At 56.5% G+C, this 26,286-nt stretch overlaps 2 protein-coding genes across 6 annotated transcripts; one reads left to right on the top strand and one right to left on the bottom strand.

The window, feature by feature from the left end:
- Window positions 1–57: 57 nt before the first annotated feature.
- Window positions 58–24,413, top strand: RAB37 (RAB37, member RAS oncogene family). 5 transcript variants are annotated; one of them, XM_071452696.1, is made up of 10 exons: window positions 66–199; window positions 14,407–14,517; window positions 18,602–18,712; window positions 20,713–20,754; window positions 20,901–20,967; window positions 21,053–21,105; window positions 21,586–21,651; window positions 22,401–22,457; window positions 22,717–22,793; window positions 22,904–24,413. In XM_071452696.1, the coding sequence occupies exons 1-10, from the start codon at window positions 125–127 to the stop codon at window positions 23,007–23,009; spliced, it is 765 nt and encodes a 254-aa protein (XP_071308797.1). In that variant the 5' UTR covers window positions 66–124; the 3' UTR covers window positions 23,010–24,413. The 5 variants fall into 5 exon arrangements, with proteins under 5 accessions (XP_071308799.1, XP_071308797.1, XP_071308800.1 ...); XM_071452697.1 differs by lacking the exon at window positions 66–199 and adding an exon at window positions 8,559–8,867; XM_071452698.1 differs by lacking the exon at window positions 18,602–18,712 and having other exon boundaries at window positions 58–199.
- LOC139602754 (protein CD300H-like) lies at window positions 1,403–3,174 on the bottom strand. Its single transcript, XM_071452881.1, has 4 exons — window positions 3,002–3,174; window positions 2,285–2,617; window positions 1,989–2,076; window positions 1,403–1,778 (listed from the first exon to the last, which is right to left on the bottom strand). Exons 1-4 carry the CDS (start codon window positions 3,138–3,140, stop codon window positions 1,403–1,405), a joined length of 936 nt encoding a protein of 311 aa, XP_071308982.1. The 5' UTR covers window positions 3,141–3,174.
- Window positions 24,414–26,286: the final 1,873 nt, after the last annotated feature.

Here is a 26,286-nt window from a genome sequence, read left to right as displayed (position 1 = left end):
GGACCGATCGGGGTTGTGATAACCTCCACATCAGCACTTTCATGGAAAGGGAAAAATCCCTTTTGCATCCCACAACGGAGCGAGCCCGCATCCTCCTTGGCCAGACCCTCTGCAGTCACCCGGAATGCCCGGAGCACGCAGCTGTTCAGGATGGAGAACCCGCCCTGCCGCACCTCGGGCTGCAATTTCGCGGTTACAGGTAACAGCAGTACGTGTACTCGCTTTGCCCCAGAATTTCGGCAACGTCTCCCGGCCAGGCTGGTGCGTGCAGGTGACCCGGCAGGGTTTCCCTCAGGAATCCCTGCACGGTGCCCGGGCCCTGTCACTGCCCCGGGGCCTGTGCACGGGCTCGCAGGAGCGCTGCAGCTGCCCGGACACCTCCCGCTTCTTCTGCTGGATGCAGCGTGGGGCTCCAGCCCAGGCGGTGCACTCAGCCCTAGCTGGCAGCAGTGCCGAGGCCAGCACCAGCAGGAACCACATGGACGCGCTGGGACAGCCCTGCTGCTCAACTTCATTGTGTCCCTGGAGCTTGGCTTCCTCTTTTGCCTCTGGTACCACCTCCATTGCTGCTGAAATCCAGCAAGATCATGGCATTTCCTGTTTCCTAGAGTTTAGGGCTTCTCCTGGTCACTGAGATTACTTGCTGTGCACTGTCCTCTTTGCCATCCCCCGGAGCCTCTGCTTTCTTCCTTCAGCCTGGCCCCCATGTCAGGACACAGCCTGCCTCTCACTGCCACACTGCCCAGCCCCTCTGGCCAGGCAGGGCACCCAGGGGGAGAGGTAGCTCAGCACAGCACAGGGACCACCTGAAGCCCAGACAATCCTCCAGGCTGGGCAGTGCTCCTGCACGGCCTCCCTGTCCTTCCCAGGGGAATGAAATGGGTAACCCCAGGGCCTTATCGTGGTGCAGCTGGACAGGAGCACCCACGTCTCCTGCCAGCACAGCCCCTCTGTGGCTCAGGAGCCCCATGCTCTGATCAGGTCTCTCCAGGCCTCCCCCTGTGTCCCCAGTCCCTGCAGCTGCTGAGTGGGGAGCAGAGTTGTGGAAGGACACCCTTGCCCGGCTATTGCTAAGCTGGAGATGGGGATTTGGTGGACCAAGCAGAGGTGGCAAGGGCTGAGGCTGCTGGGGCTGAGGGCTCCTCTCCCCATGAGGAAGTTCAGCTGGGCCATGGTGGAGCCTGCATGGCCCCTGTGACCCCATGTCGTCCCCACCCCTCCCCGGGCACAAAGCAGCATGTCCCCACACAGGTATGTGCATCAGCATTGGCTGCCACGGGCATCCCAGGCAATGCTGGCAGCTGAAGGAAGGAGCAGACAGACAGACAGACAGACAAGCAGACACGGCCCTGCAGGATACCTAGCCTTTATTGCAAAATTGTCTTTGGTTGGCAGCTGCAGCTCAACAGACACAGGCTCTCTGCACCTCAAACCCTTCCCTCTGCAGCGCAGGGGCTGCCAAGAGGGGCCGAGGCTTTCCAGGGCCAGAAGTTCCCGGATCCGAGCAGCTCCCGGCACGGGGCAGACGTGAGGGGTGGCATGGCCCCAGCAGGGTGGGGGCCAGTGGGGCAGGAGGGCGTCCCTGAGGCTCAGAGGTGTTTGGGATGGGTGGGCAGCCCTGTGTCCTGGTGCTGCTGGATGCCTCCAAGAGCTGCAGGATCTCCTGGTCACGGCTCCTGCCCCGGCTCCTCACCCAGGCTGCCCCAGCAACCACAGCTAATGCCATGGGCACCTTGATGCTGAGCAGAAGCAGCAAGTGGATGACACTGGGCTGGGACCTGTGTAGGAGAAAGGAGGTTGTGCTAGAGCTTTAGTAGGGTCTGGGGAATGAGGAACGGAACTGGGGCACTTGCGTGCCTTCCAGCTGCCCTGCTTGCCCCCAGGATGCTCCTTGGGAACTCAAAGCCAGGTGATACATGCATGGGAAATGAAGGTTTTGGCTAGGGGATGCTTCTGGGGGCTTGCCTGGATCCCAAGCCCTGACTCACAGCACTGGAGGCTCCCCACAGCCCCTGGGGCACAGAGGGTTGGTGGTCAATGGGCTCAGGTTGCTGTCCTCAGTTGTGTTTGAAACAGCTGGCAGAGAAAACAGAGTCAGAACAAAGTAGATATCGCCACACCCTCTGTCCTGTACCCTGCACAGGAGTCTCTGTCCCTGAGACTTCAGCAATGCAGGTTCAGGGTGTGGTTATGGAGGTATCCAGGCAATGCCCTGAGCACTGCAGAGGAGGAAGAGGAACAAGGGGGAAGTTTAATGGCAGCTTTGCTTCCAGCCCTGTTTTACCTGCAGAGACCATCACCTTGGTGCTGTGCCATCGGTTGATCCCCACTTTCTTCACCCCACAGGAGTACTGGCCTGCATCCCCTGGTGTGACACTGCTCAGTGTCACTGTGAAAGAATTCTCTGTGTGGTTGTCCCTGATGGACACCCTGTCCTGTGTCACTGTCACCTCTGAGCCGTCGGTTCGGATGATGGAGGTCAAGCAAGGCCAGAGGGAGCTTTTGCGACACCAGTACTTGGAGTTGAGCTTGTAGCGTGGCTTGTAGCTGCAGGACACTGCCAGTGAGCTGCCCTGCTCAACTGTCACCTGCTTGGGGCCTGTCACTGCCCAGCCACCTGCAGGGGACAGAGAGAGGAGCTGTAAACCCGTTCAGGCATTGCCTCAGGGAACCATGAAGGGTCTGAGCCCAGGGGCTGCAGCCCAAGGGAGGCTGTGCCTGTGCACCCACTATGCCCGTGAGCAGTGCTGAGGTGAGAAGTCACCAGTCATTAATAAAACAGCCCCCATCAATGGTGTATATTAGTAAGAGAATGAAAAGCCTTATTCCCAGGGTTCACATGGCAGGGAACAAGCAAATCTCAGAGATCACACCCTGTAACTACCAGAGGAAAAGTTTGGGGTCAGCTGGTCTTTTGCCATGACCACAGTGAGCTTCCTTGTCTGCCTCAGCCCCAGCCTTTCCACAGCTCTGCCAGAACCCCTGATACAGATTTGCTGACCTGTGCTCGTGGCTCTCATGAGGAAAAGGGTCCAAACCAAGAAAATCCTCATTTTCCAGCTTCTTGCTCCTGAGGTGGCATTTTCCCTGTGGTTTTTCACAAAAAATCCTTCAGGATGAAGCCAGGCCCACACACACATGGATGTCCTAAGAGTTTTCCAAGCTGTGTTCTCCTGTCACTTCTTTGGGCAGTGTTTACCCACAGATCCTGGATGTCTTCTTTTTAAGACAGTTACTTCCTCCCCTTCACCCACCACCCGTGACTCACCCTGGGGTGTTCCATGACAGAGATTCTGCTTTTTATCTGAAATAGTCACTGAGTTCCCAGGAAAATGCCAAAATGCAGCAGGTTCCTCCACCATGATGCCCATCCCAGCAGGGACCAAAAACCCTTCCCCTGCACAGAGCCCAAAGGATTTTGGGGAGTTTTGAGAGGGCCTGGCCAGAGCAGGATGCAGGGGCTGGGGTAGAGTGCAGCTCAGCCCCTGCTGATGGACTGGTTGGGATGCTGGGTTTCTCTCCCAGCTCTGATGGATTGGGATGATGGACTGTGATGATGGACAGCCATCCAACCCCCTGCACCGCTGCTCTCTGGCTCTGGAGTGGGCTGCCAGCTTGAGCTGGGCTGCTTTTTTTTGTTTTCTTAGGCAAAAGAATCTTATTTTCCTCCCCAAACCACCTTTTTTGTCACAGCTGTGGGATTTTGAGTGACAACGCTGTTTTTCCCAGAATTAAATTTAAAGTTTCAGAAACCCAAATACACAAAGCAAAGCTACTTCCCTGGCTTTCTTCCAATATGCCCTTTGGAAAGAGCAGAAAGCACAAACCTCAGAATCCCTTTCCCTCTCAATGCCTTGCCATGGCAAGAGGAAACTCTGGGTTTCCCTTTGGGTCATCAAGTAACTCCTTCCTTCCCAGCTGACTGGTTGTGAGCCAAAACGCTGCAAGTAACACCAAGATCTAAATTTAAAAAGTGGCTGGAGATGGCAAATCTGCTTTGTGCTGAAACACTTCCCACTCCAGCCACCTCATCTTCCGTGGGGATGCATCCCTGTAACTCCTGGAAAAATCACAGTGCATCCTTCCCACCCTTCCCTTGGCATGAGAGGAGGACTGGGACAAGTGGCTCGGAGGTAGAGACTCTGGATGGAATGTGTACAGGGAAGGTGCCTACAAAGGTATTTGCTGCATGAGGATTTTGAGGGCAGCTCAGTTACCTGAAAGCAGACAGAAGCACTTCTTCAAAGAGCCACTTTGGTTGAGTTGCTGGGAAATTTTTCAAGCCACATCCATGCTGTGTCATTACTATCACATCACCATCAGATGTGAGGTGTAATTTCCCTATTTCCCAGGTTTGTGTCCTGGGCAGGATGAGCAGCTGCCCAGTCCAGTGCAGGGGCTTGGACCCCCAGAACAGACTGAGGCTACTTCCTCCCCATCATGGCAGTCCCCAGGACTGTGTTATACCCCAGAGAGCTCCTGACTGTGTCAGTGGAAGATCTCCTTCCATCCCCTGAGGACACAGCAGTCATTTACAGCAACCCAACATCAGCACTGTGACTCCCACATGGGGTTTTACTCTGATACTTCTCCTCTCATCTGCTGTGTGAGACACTGTCCGGGGGCTGTCAATGAGGGGTTTGCAAAGGGGATGGCTCCAGCTCAGTGCCTCAGCCCCAGACAAACAGCAGTGTGTGAACATCCTCCTGGAGCGGAAGGTCAAGATGAGAGCAGGCAGGAATGAGGAACCCCAGAGTGCTGACACAGAAGTCTGTCACAGGAAGATCTGCCCAGTTAAAGTGAGTGTCAGTTGGAAGGCGAAACCAGAAAGGGAGTAGAGCAATTCAGGGACATATCTGTACAACAGAGCGTGATGAGGAATCACTCTGTCCAAAGTGGGGAGAGCCCTGCAGAGAGCCCCCCTGACACCCTCCAGCCATGGCACGGGTGCTGAGGTGCTCCAGAGGCCCGGGGAGAATGGATAAACAGGGCAGGGGAAGGCACTCTGCTCTGAACCAGCATCTTGGGGGGCTGTGGCAGGATCCTGCAAGCCAAGACCTCTCTCTTTAGGCAGAAAGAGGCCCGGGAAGCACAAGGCAAGGCTGCTCTGTTAGAGAAGAAGCATTGCTGGAATGCTCCTCAGAAATCCCGCTAACGCACCCTGACAGGAGCACATCCATTTGCCTTTTGGTCTGCGCTGATGCGGGGCTGGAGCGAGCACCCTCGCGTGGCTCGGTGGCTGCATCAGCGAGCAAAGTGTGTCAGAGCCCCGGCAGCACCATCGTGATGTGCTGTGGGCACGGCACAGAGGCTGAGATGAGCTGACACCTGGGCCCCTGCAGCCCCTGCCTGCCCCTGGGCAGCGCTCCCAGTCCCTCCCCTGCAGCAACGGGACACTGCCCGACGCCATCGGACCCTGCTTTCGCTCTAGTTCTGCAAGATTATGAATCTGGGTTTACTCTCTGGTGTTGGTCCTACGAAAAAGCCTCAAAGCCTTTCTGGGACAGGCAGTAATTGAATCAAACAGAGCGTGCATCTCCTTGGTTCAGGGCCCAGCAAGAACAGATCTTCCCCAGTTCTAATCTCACTATATTACCCACACCACAGCTGAGCCTTTCCAGAGTCCTGTCTTCCCTGGACTTCAATGATATTTCCAATCCCCAATTCTGTTGTTTAAACTAGGTCCTTTGAAAAATAATCAGGTCGTTTCAGTCTGTTCTTCACAGGCAGATTTTAAAATTTGGGGAAATTGTCCTTAGGAGATAAGGCTGAATATAATATTGTAGCTCCTTTAGTGCTGGCTGACTTAGCAGGCACTGTCTGATCTCTCTTTCCACTGTCATCTCAGATACCCAAGATAAGTCTGGATTATTCCCAGATTTCCCAATTCAGCAAAGCCAGTAAAGGTGGCAAAACATACTCACCGAATTTGTGGTGGTGGAGGATTTGCTCTGGGCTCCACCTGAGGCTGGACTTAGCCAGAAAGGGCCAAGGCAGGGGTTATTTAATGCAAAGAAATTAAGAATCCATACTCAGTGGACTCAGAGGATGAAATTCTGATTTCTGCCTAGCTCATGGGGAAGGAATGACTTCAGCAAGGCTCCAGTTTCCCCCAGATGTGTTGTACAGGCAATCCAGGGAGCTACTACAGCAGTTAATAGGGTTGGGCAGCAGAAAACAAGCAGAAGCAGGCCAGGAGGACAGTGAAGCAGAAGCTCCTGAGCTGGATTTAAGTCTTCCACTGTTAGAGCTGTACTTCTCAAGGCAAATACACAAGTAATTAAGCTACCAGAGATACAGTCTGTGAGCAGACACACTAAACAATGGATCTAAATTGCAGGTTTATTTGGAATCACTGCAATTTACAGGTCATTTCCTCTGATTTCATTGTTCTGCATTGATTTCAGCTGGTCAGCACTTGCTTGGGGCTGTAAACTGCTCACTGGCTGCCAGAAACCTCTGCCGGGTCTGGGGGAGGCTAGTAGAGCAAGTGGTTTGCTCTGGGTGCTGGGGAAATGCATTCCCCAGTGTGTGAAGGGAGGCAGTGATGCAGGTGCTGGGCTGCTGGGCTCTGACAAAGCTGCTGTTATCACTTATCTACGATGGGTCAGGTCCTCCAGCATGATAAAGTGGGATAAAGCCCTTGGAGCAGGGCCAGGGCATGCTAGTGCCTGTGTTTTGCCAGCAATCTGTATTGTCTCATTAGGCTGCAGTACATTTGGAGATACCATGACAGACAGGAGAATTGTCTTCCTGCTGAGTGAGGTTAAGCCTGCAGGGCCGAGTGTGTCTCTGGTGCAACGCCAGTGCCTGCAGAGGGAATGGACACATTAGCTCCGTGAAGCTCTTCAATCCCTCCCTGCTCTCCTTTGTCACTCAGGGTAGTTAACAAATGTTGCTTGAGCTAAAAAGTCAGAGAATGGTTTCCAGCCCCAGAGCTTCTTCTGCAGCAGGGACCTGCCAGAAATTCCAATCCAGGGAAAAACAGACCTAGAGCCTCAGACCTAGTGAGATGTTGGGGGCTTGTCCTTCTCTTCACCCCCACCTTCCAGGAGAGGTCTGTCTGAGTACCTGCCCAGTTTGGGTGTCCAGGGCAGAGCTGTGCAGTCCCTGCAGCAGATCTGGGTCTCTGGGGTCTGTGGGGCCCAGCAGACAGCTTGGGTCAGGCAGTGCCCCTGCTCTGGGGCAGGAGAAGGCTGAGCATGCACTCAGGATGGTGGCATGAAATCTCCATCCTCAATGGGCCATTGCAGCACTGGGACATCCACAGGAAGGATTATGCAAACATCAATGGGAGTTTGGGAGTTTTGACAAGTTCTTGGTGTGTTTAAGAGTTGCCCTGGCTTTGTTGAAGACCCCCTGATGTTTGCTGCTCTCTTCTTCTTGGCCCTGCCTGTGTGGGGTGTGTGCACTATGTTGAAGCACTTGTTTATTTTCTGATCCAGACACCAGGGCTTGTGATATCATTTGTTTTTGCGTTGTTGATTGTGTTCCAGTGCATGAGGCCATGGTCTGGCTGCAGGATGGTCTGGGTTAGGTTGGGTTGGGCTTTTTGACCTCAGGCAAGCCTGAACCCCACTGTCCCTATTGGTTTTAAAATTTTTTTCTGGCTATTGTTTCTGAGTCCAATCGTCTGACCCAGCAGAACCATCTCTGCAGTCAGAAGAAATAATGGGTAAATATAATTAGCAATGTCAGGCCCAGGCAGTCAAACAGCAATCGGATGGGTGCAGATGGCTCTTGGAAGCATGATCTGTTCCTCTGGCTTGAGGCCATCTGCTGCTCTTGAAGGAGGGAATTGGAGACTGAATCGAGTCTCTCTTAAATAAACTTCTGAGTAAAGATTAATTTATTTCCAGTGCAATGAACAACATCAGATTGCTCTAAAGGGAGTTGTAAAGAAAAGGATCTCAACAAGATATTGACTGTCACCCTCAGGTTCAGGCACAGCTTCATCCTGTTTCTAATAATTTTTTTTTACTCTAAGCAGGGGCTTAACTGGGCTCTGTGAATGCAGTGGAATCCCAAAGTGGACCTGTCGGGATAAACCAGGCACAGCACCAATTTGGTAAAGGTGGCCTGGCCAGCACGAGCTGCTGCCCCTCCCTGGGGTGACACGCCAGTGGCCACGCAGCTCTGTGCTTCATCCTGCCCTGTGCTTCATCCTGCCCGTGGGCTCTGTGGGCCGATGTCTGCAGGGCGTCAGCCAGAGCAGCCTCGGTGCGAGCAGGAGACTTCTGAAGCGCCAACGAGCCTGCTGTGAACCCGGGCTGGAGCAGGGCAGCGGGCCTGGCTCCGTGCTCAGCCCGGCACCGATCGCAGCTGGTACCGAAAATCTCTCTGCCAGGGCTGGCCGTGCCCCGTGGGTGCCTCCCGCGGCCGAGGGAAGGCCAGCGATTCCCGGCGGCGACGGCAGGGACCCCCGGGCTCTGCCCTGTCGGGGGGCTCTGTCGCGGTGCACAGAGATGGGGCGGGGAGCTGGGGAGGGACCAGCGGTTGTGCGGGGAGTCCGGCGGGCTCTGCCGGCGGGGGGGGGCGCTCCCGCCGCCTCCCCGCCCCCGGGCGGGACCGGCCTCTCCCCGCTGCCCCCCGCCTCCTCCGGGCGGGGAACCCTGCGAGTGGCGGCGACGAGCACCGAGCAGCGCTGTCCTGCGGGGCCGGAGCGGGCCGGGCAGCGCCGCACCGGGCGGGCGCTGCGGGGCCGAACCGGGCCGGGCGCTGCCCGCGGTGCTGAGCGGGACGGGCGCTGCCCGCGGTGCTGCAGGGGCGGCCCGGCCCGGCCCGGGCACCCCCGAGCCCCCCCGGCCATGGGGGCCCGCGCCGCAGGCCCGGGGGGGGACGGCTACAACGAGGCACTGCTGCACAAGGTGATGGGGATGGGGATGGGGGCACCCGGGAGGGGGCTGAAGAGGGGGGAGAAAGGGCAGCGCTCCTGCTTGAACTTCCCGACAAATTCCGTCCCTCTGCCTTCCTCGCTCCTTGTCTCCCGGTGGGGTCCGTCTCTCACCCTCACCCCGGTGCGGCCGTGGGGGTGCGGCGGCAGCTCTGTCCCCCCTGTGGGCATGGGCAGCCTCCAGGGATTGGCCCCGGTCCCAGCACATCCTGGCTGATGGTAGGCAGGGGGGTGGCAGGATTCGGCGTGTTTGGGAAGCCAGGACTGCTGGAACGGGGCCAGCCCCGCGGCACAGCCCGCAGCCGCCCTTCAGCCGCTCCCGCTGTCCTGGCAGGCTCAGGGCGGGTCGGGGGCAGCTGAACCCCGGGGCTCTGTTTGCCAGAAGGAGATTAATGAGCTGGAACTTTCCTGCCATGAAATAGCCGTGTCCCAGAGACGTCCATTCCTGCCCTTCTTGCTTTGAAATCCTCTTTTGCAGTATTGCTGGGACTGTGTTTTTGTAACTCCTGGGACTGTGTTTTGTAACTGCAATGGCACGGAGGGTGGTCAGGTTTGGTGGTGTCTCTGCAAGATGTGGGGTGCTCAAGCTTTGCTGTGGGGACAGCAGCAGCAGGGATTTTGCTCTCTGCAGTCAGGCACTGCCCTGCAACTCCTGGAGTGATGGAGGAGGTGCTGATTTATCACAGATCCACCCATCATTCCTTCCTGCTGTCCTCACACTGCTTTCCTGCAGTCCCCAGTGACTGTGCAGGAACTGCCACCCTCGGGAAAACCAGGGATGGGACAAGACAGGAGAAGGACTGGGGTTGGGGTTCTGTGGATCCCTCTTCACAAATCCCAGTCTGTTCTGTATCCTGTTGTATTCAGGGCAAGGTGCCCAGCCCTTGATTAGTAGAAAAATATCAATTACTAGCAGTTCTCATTTCTGTTGTACATGGAATACATAGAACATGCCTCCAGGGATGACTTGAGAAACTTTGATTCTTTGCAAAGCCTTAACTCTCTCTTCTCCATGAAGCAGCTGCAGCAGTTAAGGAATTACATTGGTGGAAATGAGGCTCTGGGCAGAAGACCTGCCCAGGCAAATAACCATTCCAGTCCCACATTCCCTGCTGTTTCCCTTGATATTTTTCTGCCTCCCCTGGCTGGGCTGCTTGTCTTGCAGAAACAAGGCTGCTCTCACTCCAGGGAAGTGAGGCAGCAAATACCTCACTAGATCTTGTGTCTGAGCAAGCAATCACGTTTCAGATGTGTTGAAAAACCTCAAGAGAGCTTTGCAGTCTGGAGGCAAGGAATAAATGATTTCTGGTTGGTGGCTAAACCCAGACCTGGGGGGGAAATGGGCCCAGAGCTAACCAAAGCAGGAACAGCAGAGGTTTATTCTGGGCTGTTCCAGAGAAGTTTTGCTTGATACAAAATGATGAATTCTGCTCTCAGGTGGTTTGACCCATTGCCAATTCATTCTTCCTCCTCTGTGATTCCTGGGTCCATTAGCTGGAGCAAGACCCAAAGGCAGAGGGATGTGTTCCTTGTCTATAGTTGATCCAAGGTGTCAACAGGGGTTGCAAACAGGGATCTCCTGCATTATCTGAGCCAGGTTTTGTTTGATACACAGCCCTAGAGCTCATGTCTGCAGGGCTGACATATAACTTCTGCCAAGGCAAGGGCCCAGCCAGGCTGGCAGAGGGCTCCAGGCTCTCTCTCAAGCTGGTATAAGTGTCTTGGCCATGGTGAAATAGTGTCTGGGGAGGTGGGGACAGCCCTGAACTGTTCCTGTGGCACATAGCAGCTTCTAGCATCATCCAACTCCATCCCTGGAGTACTGCTTGGAGCAGGGGAAAGGCAGCACAATTTTATATAAAGAGCAGGTTAAAAATAAGTCTCAGGGACTGAGAGTCTCAGCTTGAGAGGCCACAAGAGTGGGGCAGTGAGGGGCTGAAAGCAGACATGTCTTCACCCTCAGACCTCTCCCAGTGCTATGTCCCACTTTAGCTCTGCAGGCAGCGGTGCTGGGGGACGTACACATTCATCACAAATTGTTGTGATAAATCCTGCTCACCTGGGCACAAACCTGTGGGTCTGGGGCTTCATCAACTCCCTGAGAGCAACACCAGAGCCTGTGGAGGGCACTTCTCCCTTCCCTGCCTCCCCTGACTGGGGTTTTACCCTGCCAGGCTTCCATTAGCTATATTTAGCTCAGGCCCAGGTTGTGAATGTTTAATCTCGAAAATGAGCTGGGAAGACAACCTCAGCCCACATGCACTGTCCCAGATCTCCCATTTGGCTGGCACTGGAATTGCACCCATTGCCTCCCTGTGCTGCCTTGACAGCCGTGCAAAACCTCTCTTCCATCGGCAGGTTAGACCAAAATGTGTCTTTTCCTTGCAAGTATGGGAAGTTTGAATTATTTTGCCTTGTCCCTGCAGCCCATGCCGAGCCAGAAATGATTCTGACTGGAAGTGATCCATCCACATTAGAATTAGCCCCAAAACTAACTCAAGGTGTAGGGAGGGATATTTGCTCTTCCCCTAAGGCAGATCAGGCAGACAAGTCTTTTCAGGAGGGTCTTACAAGGTGGACCTGCTTTTCTCTGGCACTGTGGGGTGGTGGAGAAGTCAGGTTACCTCTGGCAAAGCACTGTTCCATCTCCACACCACCAGGCAGAGAGGATCAGCAGCACCAAAAGGAATCTTCCAACATTTTACTTAAGTTTTCCCTGAGAAAAACAAAAAGCAAACAAATCTACCCCCCCACCCAAAAAAAAGAAGAAACAAACAAACAAACAAACAAAAGGAAACAAAAAACCCAACCACCAAAAAAAAACCTCTGAAACAAAAAACCTGGGGGGGATGAGAAGGTGTGGAGGAGGTCTGTCTGTGGCTGAGGTTGGGGGAAGAGTCAGGACAGCTATGGAACTTTGTCTCTGGGAGACTTTTTACTATCATGACTCAGTCATGTCCAGCCTGAGATTTCAAGGGCTAATAAGCCACATCTTCCCTACAGTGGGCTTTTTGTTCTTGTTTTTTGTTTATTTGGTGACCAGCCACAGTGATTTCTACTGTGCTGTCCCTCCACAGCCCATGAGCTTTTCCTGAAGTCATTAGGAATATCTCTTGGTGGTTCCAGGCCAAATTTTGCTGTTATTATTAAGTCATGAAGCAATTCATGGGTTGTCTCTATTATGAATCCCATTTAAATTATTAATAGAGGAATCTGCCTTTTATACATGTTCTCTGTAAACCCTGGGCTCTGGAGGCTTTCTGGTGCTCATTCCAACCAGCTCTTCTCCCTCCATAATTAATGCTGTTCTCTGCATTAACTGCTCCCAAAGACAGCACTGCAGGGTGCACCCAGTCCTGTTGCACATCTCAGCATCAGTATTTTACCTGGAAACAGTATGTAACACCAAATTATACAGCACTGAGGTGCAGGAGCCCCATGGTAATGAATTCTTGGAGTGCTTTCCTATCCAGCTGTTCCTGGGCATATCCTTTTCTCTGCACAGGGAAGAGTTCTGGGCCCTAGGGAAGAGCCAAGGAGGATTTGGGCAGGGAAATTTCCCCCAGGAAAGGGGTGAACCAGTTCCTCTGGCCCAGAGATTTCTGCCTCCCAACATTCCCCCAGTGCAAGCTCCCAGCTCACGCGGCTGCTCTGAATGTACAAGTGACCTGCAAAGAGCCCAGGCAGGGAGGAGGGAGAAATCTCTGCCTGCAGATCTGGGCACAGGTTGCTGCCTCTCAGCACACAGGCCTGTGTGGCAGCCTGCATCTGGCAGAGGTGCAGGGCTGCCTCCTGCCAACAGCTCTGCTCAGCAGGTCAGCTTTTCCCAGGACAGGTTCAGTGTTTGGGATGAGTTCTCCAAGGGAAAGTGCTGATTCACTGAGGCAAGCACTCACTGAAGTGTATCAGTGTGAGCACACTCCAGGCAGGTTGTGGGGTGGTGCTTTATGCAAGGCAGGATGCTGATTTCCTGCCAGTCCCACATCCCTGCATGGTTTGGGGTCCTCAGGCTCCTTGGCTTTTGGTTTCAGCCCACTTCTTTGGGATCTGTGGGGTGCAGGAATCTTGGCACCAGGGGCTGTGAAGCCCACATGGCCTCCCAGTGTATGGAATCAGGTCTGGGGCTGTTCAGGCATTTGATTAAACATTCCTTCACACTCACCCTGTGTTTCACAAGGGAAAGTGCAGGGCCTGAAGTAGTGCCAGGATTGGTCTCACCCCAGGGCACTTCAGGACAGGAGAGAGATAGGACCAGATGTGCACAGCGGCTCCCCTGCATATTGGGGAGGTACTGAAGCACCTTCAGGCTGGAGTCAAAGGACTGAAGTGTTGCAGGATGGAGCAAGGCTGCTGGAGCTGCACAAACACAAACCAAACAGAGGTAAAACAGATGCAGCCAAGTGTAGCAGAGGTGGATGCAGAGGGTGGGGAGGTTTAGTCTCAGCACCTCGCTGCCTCATTCCTGCAGTCTCAGGAGTGACAGGGGACCAGTAACAGAGGGGACACACCATGATTGCCAGAACTGCAGCTTCAGGAACACCCCTGTCCTGGAAGACAAAGCCCAAACCACCAGAAGGCTGGTAGCAGAGTGTTTATTTTTAATTCGTGTCCTGTGAAAGGGTTGAAAGTGGCTCAGTTTCCTGAAAGGATGGGAATGTTTGCCAGTGGCTCTGTGAACAAAACCCAGATACCAGCAGAGGGAAGGGAGGGGTTCTGTGTGTACTGCAGGTCTCCCTTAGGTCAGGGATTTTGAGGGACACGGGTAGGAGCAGAAGGGAAGATGAGCTCCCCAGGGGTACCAGGGCCATGGGCTGGCAGTGTGGGAGCTGCTTAAGAGGTGACAGCTCTGACACCAGCACAGCTCCCTTGTTCCTTCTGCTCAGGGATGGGAGCTGTCTGGGGTTTCCCATGGAGGCCGGAGAGGCAGAGGGACCCCATGATTTCAAACCCATCACTTTGCCAGGATGGAGTGCTGTGGGTCCCTGACATTAAGGCAGCACAAGGGCTGTGACCTGGCGAGGTTGTGTGGCTGTGGCAGCAGCTGTGTGCAGTAGCTGCAGGAGATGCTCTCTTTAGTAAACAGTTTTGGACTTGATCCAGTGACTCCAAAGTCCTCCCAAAGAGGTTTTCCAACAGGCCTGTGTGAGCCAAGGCTGCTTCTGCCTGGCAGCTTCCTGAGCTGGGGTAGGAGCTTCTCTCCTGCTCACTCTCCATGACAGGCTGTGCTTTACTTTCCCTCCCATCTTTCCTCTCTTTGACAGGGTCCAGTGGGTTTCAGACCCGAAGCTCATCCCAGAGAACATTTCATTAATTATAGAGATGGACAAAGGGGTGGAAATTCCTCTCTGGGCAAGTGGCAGAACCAAATATGACAGATCCAGGGGCTGGGTGGGTCCTTCTTGATCCTTCTGCATTTGCTGCCACTTTCCCCCAGCACACTTACCCAAATGTCTGGCTCCCAGCTCCCCCATCACCTGCACCTGCACTGATGCCTCTTTATGTGGTCCTTGCAGACAATCCTGGTTGGAGACAGTGGCGTGGGGAAGACATCACTGCTGGTCCAGTTTGACCAGGGCAAGTTCATTCCTGGCTCCTTCTCTGCCACTGTGGGCATTGGGTTTACGGTAAGAGCCCAGTCCCTGGTCCTTGGTCTGTGCACTCACCCTTGGGGAGCAGCTTTATCTGGGGAATCAGGATCTGTGAATCTGTGGTAAGCACAAAGAATTGGATACTTTGCTTTGGTGCTGCTGGAGGAGGATTTTGGTTTTGCTGTGTGCTTCTTGGCATGCTTTGGACCACTGGGAGGGATGAAGGATGGGTAAAATTCCATACTCCAAATCCCTTGGTGGGGCCGTGTCCGAGTGCAGCCTTGTGCTTCACACACAGAAAGCTGCCTTTGGAGCTGCCCTGCTCTGCCAGGGAGATGCCAGCCTGTGTCCTGCCTGTGTCCAGCCTGGGGCCCTGGCAGATGGTGACGGTGCTGGGAAAAGCACTCGTCTGCCATCCAGAGCTATTTGCAGAGCTGCTGTGGGGTCTCAAGAGGCTCTGATGTGTGTGTCCCCTCTCCTGGGAGAGCTCAGGACAGGCACAGTGCTTGGGACCTTACTCCAGAGAGACTGTCATCCCTTCAGCCTTGTGACAAAGCTGGAACTTAGCAAGGGGCTGGTACGTATGGGGATGCGATTACCCACAGGAATTTTCTTTTTAGTCCAGGCCAAGGAAGCAGGAAAATGTGGCCCCAGTGGTGATGGTCTGGGGCCAAGCAGCCCAGGCACCAGCAGCCAAGGTGCCTCTGCTGAGGGCCCTGAGCCATGGGCAGACAGAGGAGGCTCAGCCACACCACGGATCTCCTCCAGCTCCCGGCTGCCTTGTTTCTCTGGCAGCAAATGCCAGTGTGTGGAAGTGATGCTCAGCCAGGCATTTTTCCTGCCCAGCACGGTTTTCCATATCCTTCCAGCCCCCTCCCCATCTTGCTGCAGGGAAGCTCAGCCACTTCCAGGAGCTCCAAGCTACCAGCCTCCATCTCTGGGCACTTTCCTGGCCATAGAGCACATATAAACTATAAATCCCCCAGCTGGGTCTGAGCGCAGTTACAGGACTGGAAATACAGGTTCTATTTCCCGGGGGGCAGAGGAGGGCTTGGCTGGTGCAGGAGGTGGATGCCATTCCAGAGGGCACCTCTGTCACTGGACCTCCTGCAACCACGTGTGGCCTTCACCTGGAGAGCAGAGAGGGGCACAGCACTGGAGCCCTGCACCCCTGGATCCCAGTGGTGTGAGCAGGGATGGGGGCTGCCCTGAGATTAGCCCTGATGTGGGAGAGATGAGACGAGTTGAGATATTCCTGGGAAAATAGATTGGGGAGGGCTCAAGGCTCCTATACATGAAGTGATGCCTGTAAGGCTGAAGACTTCGACCAGATGTAGTTCATGGATTTATATGAGGTTTTACGGGGTGGGGTTTTGGGTAACAAAACATCCCTCTCCAGGGAATTCTCCCACATTCCCATGCTTGGGCTTTTCCTAAATGAAGTGCAGTATGAGCTGGCCCCAGTGGCTGGTGTAGGATGCAGGGGGCTGCGAGCAGCCGGGGGAGCGGGAGGCCTGGCAGCCACCCCGGGTGAGGGGCAGGCGCCGGGGCACTGGCTCGGCTCGGCTCAGCTCACGGCTCCCGGCTCCACGCTGCTCACCCGAGCCCAGCTCAGCGCCGCTGGGGCTGCAGCAGAGGGGGCAAACCCCCACCCTGGGGTGGGCTGGGGGCTGGGACTGGGAGCTGCCATCCCCGCTGTCCCGGCGTGGCACGGTGGGATTTGGTAGCGCCGGGGTGTCCATCCCCACACTCTGTGAGGGACAAGGTGACTGTTCATGTGCGGGGTGAGCTGTTCCTCCCCGCGCCCGTGTCCGGAGGGACGTGCCGGGGCTCTGCCCGCTGTCCCGTGCAGCCAAGCCGGTAGCAAACCCCAGCACCGCGGGGTCCCCGCTGCGGGGGTGCAGTGGGACAGGTTCCCACTCTTCAGCCTCTTCCTCCTCCCCCCCCCCCCTTGTCCGGGCTGGGCAGGGAGGCGGCCGGGGCACGGCCTCGGGGGTGGCATCGGCCGGGGAGGAGGAAGAGGAGGAGGAGGAAGGCGGGTGGGGCCGCAGCTCCCGCAGCTCCCGCAGCTCCCGCGGCGCCGGGACTCGGCGGCTCCGCTCGGACGCGGCATGGGCGGCCCCGATGGGGCGGCGGGGAGCGAGACCCCGGGGGAGAGCGGGGAACCCCCGAAGAGCAGCGGGGATCCCCCGGCGCTGCCCCGGGATTACCAACTGTCCGGCAAGGTGGGAGGCGGCGCGGGGGGAGCAGGGATGGACCCTCCGAGCCCTGCCAGAGCGGAAGGTTTGGGTTCGCCCCCGGCTTGGGGGAGACCAGGAGGGGTTTAGGGTTTAGGAAGGGTCCCGAGGGCCGCCCGCTTCCTCCGCTGCTGCAATCGCGCCCAGGAAGCGGCCGCGAAACGGGGAGGAAGGCGAAGGAGGCGGCAGCCGCAGCTGATCCCCCCAGCCCTCCTCTGCCCCGGGAGCCCCCGATGCAGCAGGTGCCGAGATTGGGGTTTTCCTTCCCGGGAGGTGGAGATGGAGCGTCCCTGTCCCGAGGGTGCCGTCTGTGCCCCGGGGGTGTCCCTGCCCGGCATAGGAGAGCTTCAGGAACAGGAGTTTGGGGGGCTCCCGGGGGAAGAGGAGCGTGGCCGAACTCTGCCCCCCGAAAGCCCGTCAGACCTTTTCCAGGGCAAGGGGCTCCTGCCAGCCCCACAACAGTGCCCACCATGGTACAGGGCAGGGGGAGCAGGACCCCATCCAGGCCATCGCAGCACCCCAAGGGCTCCAAGGTGGGAACAGCATTTCAGCCCTGGATCCAGCCCAGGGCCCCCTTCACCCACACTTATGGGGTGGGTGCCACTTATGAATGTCTCTGCACCCCTGCCAGGCCTCCTTTCTGAGTGCCCCCCTCTTCCCCACCCCAGCCCAGGCAAGGGTTGCCCCAGGAAGCACCTTCCTCATCCAAGCAGCTCAGGGGAAGCACGGGACTGATGAACCTTTTACCCCCAAAATTTAATATACAGCCTCAGGCTGAGCCCAGCACTGATGGTGTCAGCCCCGACACCCCCTGCTCCCTCACTGAGCCGGTTCCAAAGTGGTTCTGCACGCTGTCACCTTCTCTAAACTGCTTTTATTCCTTTGCCTTTATCCTCCCCTCTCTGACTCCTCTTCATGGAGGGCAATTTCCATGTTTGAGGGAGAAAAACAGTTTTCAGCTTGGTCTAGAGTGAGGTGGAGGCAGAACTGAGCAGTGTCCTCAGCTCCCCACAAGTCCTGGGGAAGGATTTGGCCAGCAAAGTGGTAGCAGGACGCAGAGCATTTCCAGCCACCAGCTTTGTCATTTGCTGTGCCATCCTGTGGAAGGTGGCCATGGCCCACAGGGGCAGCAGGGCTGCAGAGGTTTACTTTGCAAGCTCCAGCATCCTGTCAGGTGGGTATGCAGGGATGGACCTTCCTGCTGAAGTCCTGCTCACTGCTATTTTTCATAAGGGTGAAAAATGATGCAGTCAGGTTAATGATTGCTGGGCAGGAACAGGTTGCTGCAGGAAGGCAGAAAGAACACAGCATTGGGAAAGGCTGTGCTTATGGAGCCCAGCATTGGTCTTGGCTGCTCCCTGCCTGAGTCCAGTGGTGCTGGAGTGGCTGGAGAGCCTGGGCTGATCCTGTTTGCTTAGCAGGAGGGGAAAGGCACCATGTTTACTTTGGTGTCTGCAGCAGGCACTGACAGGGAGAGAGTCCCGGACACGCAGGGTTTGCCCAAGCCATGCATCAGCCCTTGGGCTGGGCACACCCGGGTCAGGGGCATATGGGAGCTGTGGCTGGTTCTCTAGGAGCCTGCTGCGCTGGGAGATGGCCAGGGCGTGGCTAGGAGATATCTCTTCTTGCTGCAGTACTTGCTTTCACACCAGCTCTCCCCCTCTTCCATGGCTGGGGGCTGCCCTGCTGCCCTGGGGCACTGCTTGGCCGCACCCTCAGGGGTCCCACCCACACCCAGCCCCCACGGGGCTTTCCAGACACATCGGGACCAGCCCTGGGGAGAGAAACGAAGGGAGAGAAGGAACTGGGGAGGGCTCAGCACCAGTCAGGGGTGCTGCTCCCTCCCTGTCCTGCTGACATCTCTCCCTGCGCCCATCTTGCAGGTGATGTTACTTGGAGACTCGGGCGTGGGGAAAACCTGCTTCCTGCTCCAGTTCAAAGACGGGGCCTTTCTCTCCGGGACGTTCATTGCCACCGTGGGCATAGATTTCCGGGTGAGACCACCACAGCTGCCAGCCCCTCGCCCCCCTCCACCTGCACCTTGGCCAGGACAGGGTGCTGGGTAGGGAGAATGGGGGTTTCCAGCCTCTGTACCCCCAATTATCTCCCAACCAGCTGCAGGTTCTTGCTGGAACCCTTCCACCCCTCCCCGGGAGAGCAGTAACAGACAGAAGAGCCCACTGGTACTGTTGCCTCTTACCTTTAAATCAGCAAAGAGTCTAGGTTTAGCCCATCCCAGCTGTGTTCATGGTCTGGGGGTGTGTGCTGGACAGCCAGTACACTCCACCATGAAGGCCAAAGCCAACAGCTGGGGGGGACAAACACAGGTTGCTGTAATTTTATGTCTTGAAAGGGCTGAAATAGGCTGCTGAGAAGTTGCTAGGGTTACTAGATTCTGTTTAAACCTCCACACTGCTGTCTGCTCACCAAATTTCAGCTGCAGGATCTTTCTAAGGGTGTCCAGGGAGGCACAGCTGTTTGCAGCACAGGGCAGAGCAGGAAGGAAGTCACGGGCAGGGCTCTGCCCACAGCCACCGGCACCTGTCAAGTGCGGTCAGAGCTTCCTCTGCCCCCACAGCTGCAGCTGCTCCTGTTTGCTGCCACTTTTGCTGCCCTAGCTGTCTTTGGCTTTTGGTGGAACTGGGGGCTTGGTGATCAGGGGCTGGGGGAGAAAGATGGCTGTGGGTTTGGTTTGAAGAGGCCATGAGGCCTGTCCTTATGATAAAGTCATGAAAGGAGGAAAATCTGCTGTGTCCCACTGCTGGGCTCAATGCTGCTCTCCCCAGAGGTGTTGCCAGCCCGTAGGTGCCTGCTCTGCCTCGTGCAAGCATCCCCTCCAGCAGCTCATGGTTCACTGCTCTAGGTAATCTCCAGAGTCTCCTAGGGCATGTTTTTGTTTTTTGCTCAAATGCTGTCATCGCCACATGGGCTGAATTTCCATTTCAAACAATTCCAGGCAACCAAATTATTTATAGGGGTCAGGGGTCTTCTCTTTCCAGATTCCAAGTATGATTCTTTGGGAGTCTTAAAATAGCTTTTCAGTAGATTTGCTTTTCTTTTTTCTGGCCTCTGGAGAGAAGCCCCTGTGCTTCTGAGATGAGAATAGCGATTGCTTAAGCCTCAATAGCTGCCTTCCCAGCTCAGTTGGAAATGCTTATTTCCTTTCCTGGTCCCAGCCCAGCCTGGCTGCAAACCTGACCCAGGAGATTTCCTCCTGCCGTGCTGGATACAGCTGTGTCCTACATGCAGCCCCTCCAGCTCAGTGTTTTCTACCTCCTTTAAGAACCAAGCAAGGCTCCACCACCAAGAAAACATGAGCAGGACATCCAGCAGCACCCAGTGCACATGCCCAGGCAGTTTGTAGCATCCAAACCCCTTAAATTACTGCAAACAGGCTAAATTTTTAGTGCAGCAGTGGTTCCTGAGCACATGGGAGCTGAAGAGTCGTGTCAGAAAGAGCAGGGCTTTTTGGTGAGCAAACATAAAAATGCACCAACCTGTTATTAATAAATGCAAAATTATGTGTGGTTCATCCATGCTTCCCCACTTCCACAGCTCTGCCAACTTCCCGGGGGCTGCTGCAATCCCAGAGCTTCCCAGCAGGAGCCGGAGCAGGTCGGTGTTCCTGGGGCTTGCTGGGCAGCCAAGGTCATTAACTGACTCATTAGGGCACTTGGGAGCCAAGTGCAGGGACTCTGGCTGTAGGAGATGAACGAGGCACTGGATCCAAGGCAGGCTGGGATCTTGCTGTCTCCTCTCCACTGATTCTGCCTCGAGCGGTTGCTGCTCTGGGATGTCCCTGTAGCTGCCAAGCAATGAGGATCACCGTTTGTAGCAATGAAGCTTCGATGTCCAGCCCCACAGGCAGCCTTGCTTCTTTCCACTGGCCCAGGGAGAGCAACTGAGGGGCTGTGGAATGCCAGCTCAGTGCCAGGGCTGGCTGGCACATGCACATGCTTTGGGCTGATAAACCTGCTCTCCTTGTCTTCTGCAGAACAAAGTGGTGGCCGTGGATGGTGTGAAGGTGAAGTTGCAGGTGAGCTTTGGGAGGGGGGAAGAAACTTCCAGATGGAAACCCACCTCAGGCTGAGTGTGGTGGTCTGGCAGGGCTGGGAGCCACAGGAGCAGACCCAGCTCGGGGAGGTTGCTCTCCCTGCTCTCACCAGGGCAGTTTCTCAGCAGATCTGGGATACAGCAGGACAGGAGCGTTTCCGCAGCGTCACCCATGCCTACTACCGGGATGCCCAAGGTGAGTTTGGGGTTCAGCAGGGATGGGGAGACCATCCAGAGCACATTCCTGCAGTGCAGCAATGCCTCTGCCTCTTCCCCTCCAGCCCTGCTCCTGCTCTACGATATCACCAGCAAGATGTCCTTCGACAACATCCGCGTGAGTCCCACCAAGGGTTGGGGGAGTTTCTCCCAGGGCCTGGGAGCGCGGGTGCCCTGCTTGGCTGCCCAGCTGTTTGGAGCAGTTGGCAGCCTGCTTTACCTGTGAGCACTGGCTGTTCTGGCCAGACCCAGCCAGCTGGGAGCTCATCCCAGGGCACCTGGCTGGATGCTGCACGGCTGGGTGAGTTTTGTTTAAGGACACGGTGAATGCCTGAGGGAGAAAACATGGTTTGGGAAGGATGTGAACCACGGCTTGGGCTGTAGCCAGGAGACGGGGCGTTTTCAGGACTGCTCATCTGTGATGCTGGGATAATTCCTGTGCCAAGAAAAGTCATTATCCCTGTCCTTGTGGGGGAGAGATGGGGGTGCTGAGGGGATGTGAGGGCTGAGAGGGAAGGGAGGGGGTGCTGAGGGGTGGGGGCTGAATTGGGAGGGACAAGAGTACCCTTCACCCCGACACAGTCCTGCTGCCCTACAGGCCTGGCTGACGGAGATCCATGAGTATGCCCAGAAGAACGTGGTCATCATGTTGCTGGGCAATAAGGTGTGTGCAGGGTCCCCGTCCACCCTGGGGTTTGCTGTGCTGTGCCGTGCCCCTGCCATCCCCATGGCTGTGCAGGGATGGGGCTCTGCCTGCACCCTCTGCCGGGTTCTGCTTCTTTCTGGGCCCAGCCAAGCGCAGAGGTGGCTCCTCTGTCCCCGGAGTGGTTCCCCTGTCCCAAATGTCCCCAGGGTTTGGGGGCTCGGGGAGGGCAGTGTTCCCGGTGGCCAGCGGGTGGCAGCACGAGCCTGAGGATCCAGGTACGGGGTGCTCCTCGAACGAGACGCTTTGGTAGGGGATGCCCACCCAGGCCTGGATGCACCCCTGGACCTCAGGTAACCCCAAGCCCTAAAGGCCCAACAAGGTCCCAGATTCTCTCCAGGAGTCAAAGATGCTGCTGGGTGCCCAGTGCCCAACTGGATTTCCCCCTGGGACTGGATGTCCCCTAGATCCTGGATGATGCTGGGTACTTGATGCCCAGCAGGGTACCAGAGCCTCCCTGGGTCCTGGATGCTCTCAGGTACTGTCCCAGGTCTTCAGTGTCCCCAGGTCCCAGGTTCCCCCTGATATCCTCAATGCCACCAGGTCCCAGAAGCTCCACAGATCCCAGATTCTCTGGGCAGTGGATACTTCTGGATCCATGTTGCCCCTCGTTCCTGTCAGCCCCCTGAACACCCCACACTGCTGGTTTGCCAGATGCCCCAGGATGCCAGCTGCTCTGGTGTGTGGGGACATTTTTCTTCCCTTGGCAGGCTGATGTGAGCAGCGAGAGAGCTGTGAGGACAGAGGATGGAGCATCACTGGCCAGGGTGAGTTGTGCTATGGTCTAACCCAACTTAAGCCCCCCCAGACAATTTCAGGTCACTCAGGGTTCCCATGCAGCCGTACCATCCCCTCTGAGTGCCCAGGCCTGCCTGGCTCTTGCAGGGCAGCACAGCAGTCCTGCAAAACCTGGGACAAGGCAGAGAGGGGGTGACCCTCAAGCCTTGTCCAGGCTACATGGGTGATTCCGAGGGCCAGGAGGGCATCTTGGGGATGGCCACTGATGGGGTCGTGCTGCTCTTGTAGGAGTATGGAGTGCCTTTCATGGAGACAAGTGCCAAGACAGGCATGAACGTGGAGCTGGCCTTCCTGGCCATTGCCAAGTGAGTACCTGGGGCCAGGGCACTGAACAAGGAAGGTGTCCCCTGTAGCCCCACCACCTCCCACACCCCAGCACAGTGTGGGAGGGGGTAACACAGCCTCACCCCTCTAGGGAGCTGAAGCAGCGTGCGGTGCAGCCGCTGGATGAGCCCCATTTCCAGATCCACGATTACATCGAGTCACAGAAGAAGAAAACCAGCTGCTGTGCCTTCTCCTGAGGGTGGCCCAGAGGAGCTGGCAGGCCTGGGGGCCCAGGTGTGAAGCAGAGTGGGGCCCTATCCTGCCCTCAAGCACCGGAGGGAACCAAGCTCTGACAAGCCAAGGTGGATGGCACAGTACAGTGGAGCAGAGTGCATGAGGAGGGCCCTTGTCCTGGTGCCAGGATTCAGATCCTGCTGCCCTGCAGAGCAATGACCTCTGTGCCATCGTGGGAATCACTATGGTGTGGTGACTGCCAGCCTGGCCAGCATTCCATGGTGATCCATCACTTCCACCACATGAGCAGGGTGCAGGACACAGCCACACACCTCACTGAGGGATCCTTGGTGCAGCTGGAGGAGATGTGCCATGGATGAGCCTCCCTGCAGCCCCCAGTCCTGTCCTCCCTTGCAGCTATTCCTGCTCACTGTGCTGCTGTTGTCCAACTGGAAGGGCCTGGTCCAGCCCCCATGTCCCTGGTGCTGTCAGGCTCTGGCTTCCCTCCAAGGAACTTCAGCTCTGTCCCCCCAGGCTGCCCCACACCCCAATGCCCACGCTCAGCTGTGGCTCCTCATTTCTGCGGTTGCTGCCAATGGCTTTTATCTTCCTGCCACCACAAATGCAATGATGTCCCCATTGTATCCTGGCTCTGCTCGAGGGAAGGGCTGGGATGGGGAAGGGTCCAGCCAAACCTGCTCCCTGCCCACACAGCTGGTGTGAGAAATAAAATTCCCCTGGGAGCATCTGAGCAATGCTTGGGGCACTTCTGGTACACACAGCAATTTGGAAAAACTTTGCTTCCCCCATGTTGTAGCCACAGAAATTAGAGAATTTTTTTTATTTTTTAAATAAGAGGCTTTTTCATTTCAATGCCTCCACACTGAACCATCTCCAACCTCAAGCAGGAGATGCCCATGATGGCATCACCTGGGGCGATGCTTCAGCCCTGCTACCTCCCAGGCCAGGCTGGGTTTCTCTCCTGTCACTGTCCATATAATACAACTATGCCTTCCTGCTGCTGGCAAATAGCAGCTGGAACCCACTTTCAGGCATCTTTCAGATGCCTGAGAGCCTTCAGCCAGCAAACTGCTCTGTTGGGTGCTGGTGGGGCTCAGGGACATCCCTGGTGCTCAGCCCAGCTCTGTTGCTCCCTTGAGCACACTGTCCACTGCTCTGAGCAGTCAGATGGTGAATATTTGGTTGTGTAACTGAAGCATTGATGCAGAGAGCAGCTGTGGAGGGTATGGCACTGCACATAGGAGTCAGGGACTGTCCAGCACATCTGTCCCCATCAGCATCTTCTCTGGCTCTGCACCTGACTGCTTGTGTCTCACCTGCCCTGGTGCCTCCTTCATCTCTGCTCTGCTCCTGGGTCTCTCTTTGCAAGTTTACAGATTAAAAGCTGAGTATTTTTTGAGGCTTTGCATCTGCCTGATTGTTTATTGCGTGAGAAATCCCTGCCCTGGGTCTGCAACGTGGGAGGCTGCTTGCACACAGGCGCTGCAGAGCGGCCGGCCCGGGGCCCTGGGAGCAGCCGTGAGGAGGGGGGAGCACCCATGGCCCCTTCCTCCCTGCCTTCCTCCCGGGGGGAACTTTCATTGCACATTTCAGACAGACCAAAGGTGAGAGGGGAAGAGTAAACATGGCCTGTTAAATTAAAACCAACCTCCTCCCCTGCTGTTCTCATGGTGCGGAGTCCAGCATTCCCCAAATAACTCCGTCTTCCCACCAATGGCATTGCTGCTGCCGCTTGGCTGATGTCTGCAAAAAAATGCTGGATGGCTTCAACACAAACAGACGTTGGCTCTTTTCTTTTTCCATCCTCCTGCCTGAGCTCCTTTAACTTCACTCCAAGATGCAAAGGGCAGGAGGAGGCAGCTGGGGCGCGACGGTCCTGCCTGTGCCCTGCCATCCCGCAGGCACTATTGGACCCAAAAGTAGCTTTGGCTGTTTCCTTTGCTGCTGCCTTTCTTCCTTATCTCGGTCCCGTGCTCCAACCAGCCCTGCTGGAGCTGGGCTTTGTTTCCTGACTGAGCACAGGGTACCCAAGATGCGCTCTGCATCTGCCCTTCCAAAAAGCTCACTTGCAGGGCTGCGCTGCTCACAGCCCCCTTACCAAGGGGACGGCTGTGCCACGGGCGATAGATCCCCTGTCCTGGGGCCGTACCACAACACGGCTTGCCCTGGTTTTCCCCTCCGAAGGCATTTGCCGCCTGCTGCTGTGGGATTCCTCTCCGCCGTTTTTCTCAGCGCCGAGCGGCCGCGGGCGAATGCTCAGCCGAGTGGAGGAAACAAATGAGCCCACCCTCCGCTCCCAGCTGCGTCCCACGGAGCTGGAGCACGGCCACGCCGAGCACACAGGGAGTTCTTCGGCCGCTGGGGTCCCTGAGCAGGGTTTTGGAGCAGAGCGCCTTGTGAGAGACGTGTGCCACGGCATGCAGCTGTCCCCTCCTTGCTTGCGGTCTGCAGCTCGGTTAAACGTGATCCTGGCTGCCCTGAGGACCTTTGCCCGGGAACTTCAGCCAGGCCCTGCACTGGGAGACACCTCTGTGCTACCCTCTCTGGGACAGTCCCAGGACCCAGCTCTGCCTGGCACCAGCAGCCCTGCGGCATGGCCGTAGCAGCCCAGACTAGTTACTGCCTTGCTCTGTCCTGGCTGAGTCCAAACCCCAGGATCTCACATGCTCATGACCCCCTGCAGCTACCTGTGCTTCAATCCATGAGCAGAGAACATGGAGCCAGGGCAGAGCAAATCCCCTGGGGTTCCCTCCACCTTCCCCCCCTTCGGGCCATCAGATCTAGGGGGCTGAGCAAGGTTCAGGGGCGGCTGGGGGAACAGGGCTGGCATCTCATTTCCACTGCAAAACGAGTTACCTGCCCTCTTCCCGGCCCGCCTTCCCGCGCAGTTTCGATTTGGGGATTTTATTTCACTTATTTTTATTTTACTTCGAGCCTCCCTCCACCCTCTACGTCGGAGAAGCGCTGAGAGTAACTACAGCCTTCAAGGACTGGGCGAGGGTATGGGACGGATGTTCCCCGAGAGGCCACCCGGGACGTGCCGCGGAACGGGAACAACTGGGATCGTCCCGCCGATCTCCGGCCACTGTCGGGGCTGTCTCCAGGACGGTGGCAGAGCCGATCCCCGGGGTTGGGGGAAGTTCAGCAAGAATAGGGAGTTGCCGCGGTGGGCTCGGGTGGCACCAGGGGCAGGCGGAGGTGGCTGCGGGGGAGTGGAAGGGCCGGACCCCAGCGGGAGCGGTCCGGTCCCGCTGCAGGCACCGCGACCCCGCGGCGCCG

This window comes from Agelaius tricolor, unplaced genomic scaffold, assembly GCF_023055355.1.
Source record: "Agelaius tricolor isolate 1412-34295 unplaced genomic scaffold, bAgeTri1.0.p SCAF_35, whole genome shotgun sequence".
Lineage (NCBI taxonomy): Eukaryota > Metazoa > Chordata > Aves > Passeriformes > Icteridae > Agelaius > Agelaius tricolor.
Note: the sequence above shows the minus strand (reverse complement) of the source record. Positions and strands in the feature narration are given on the sequence as shown.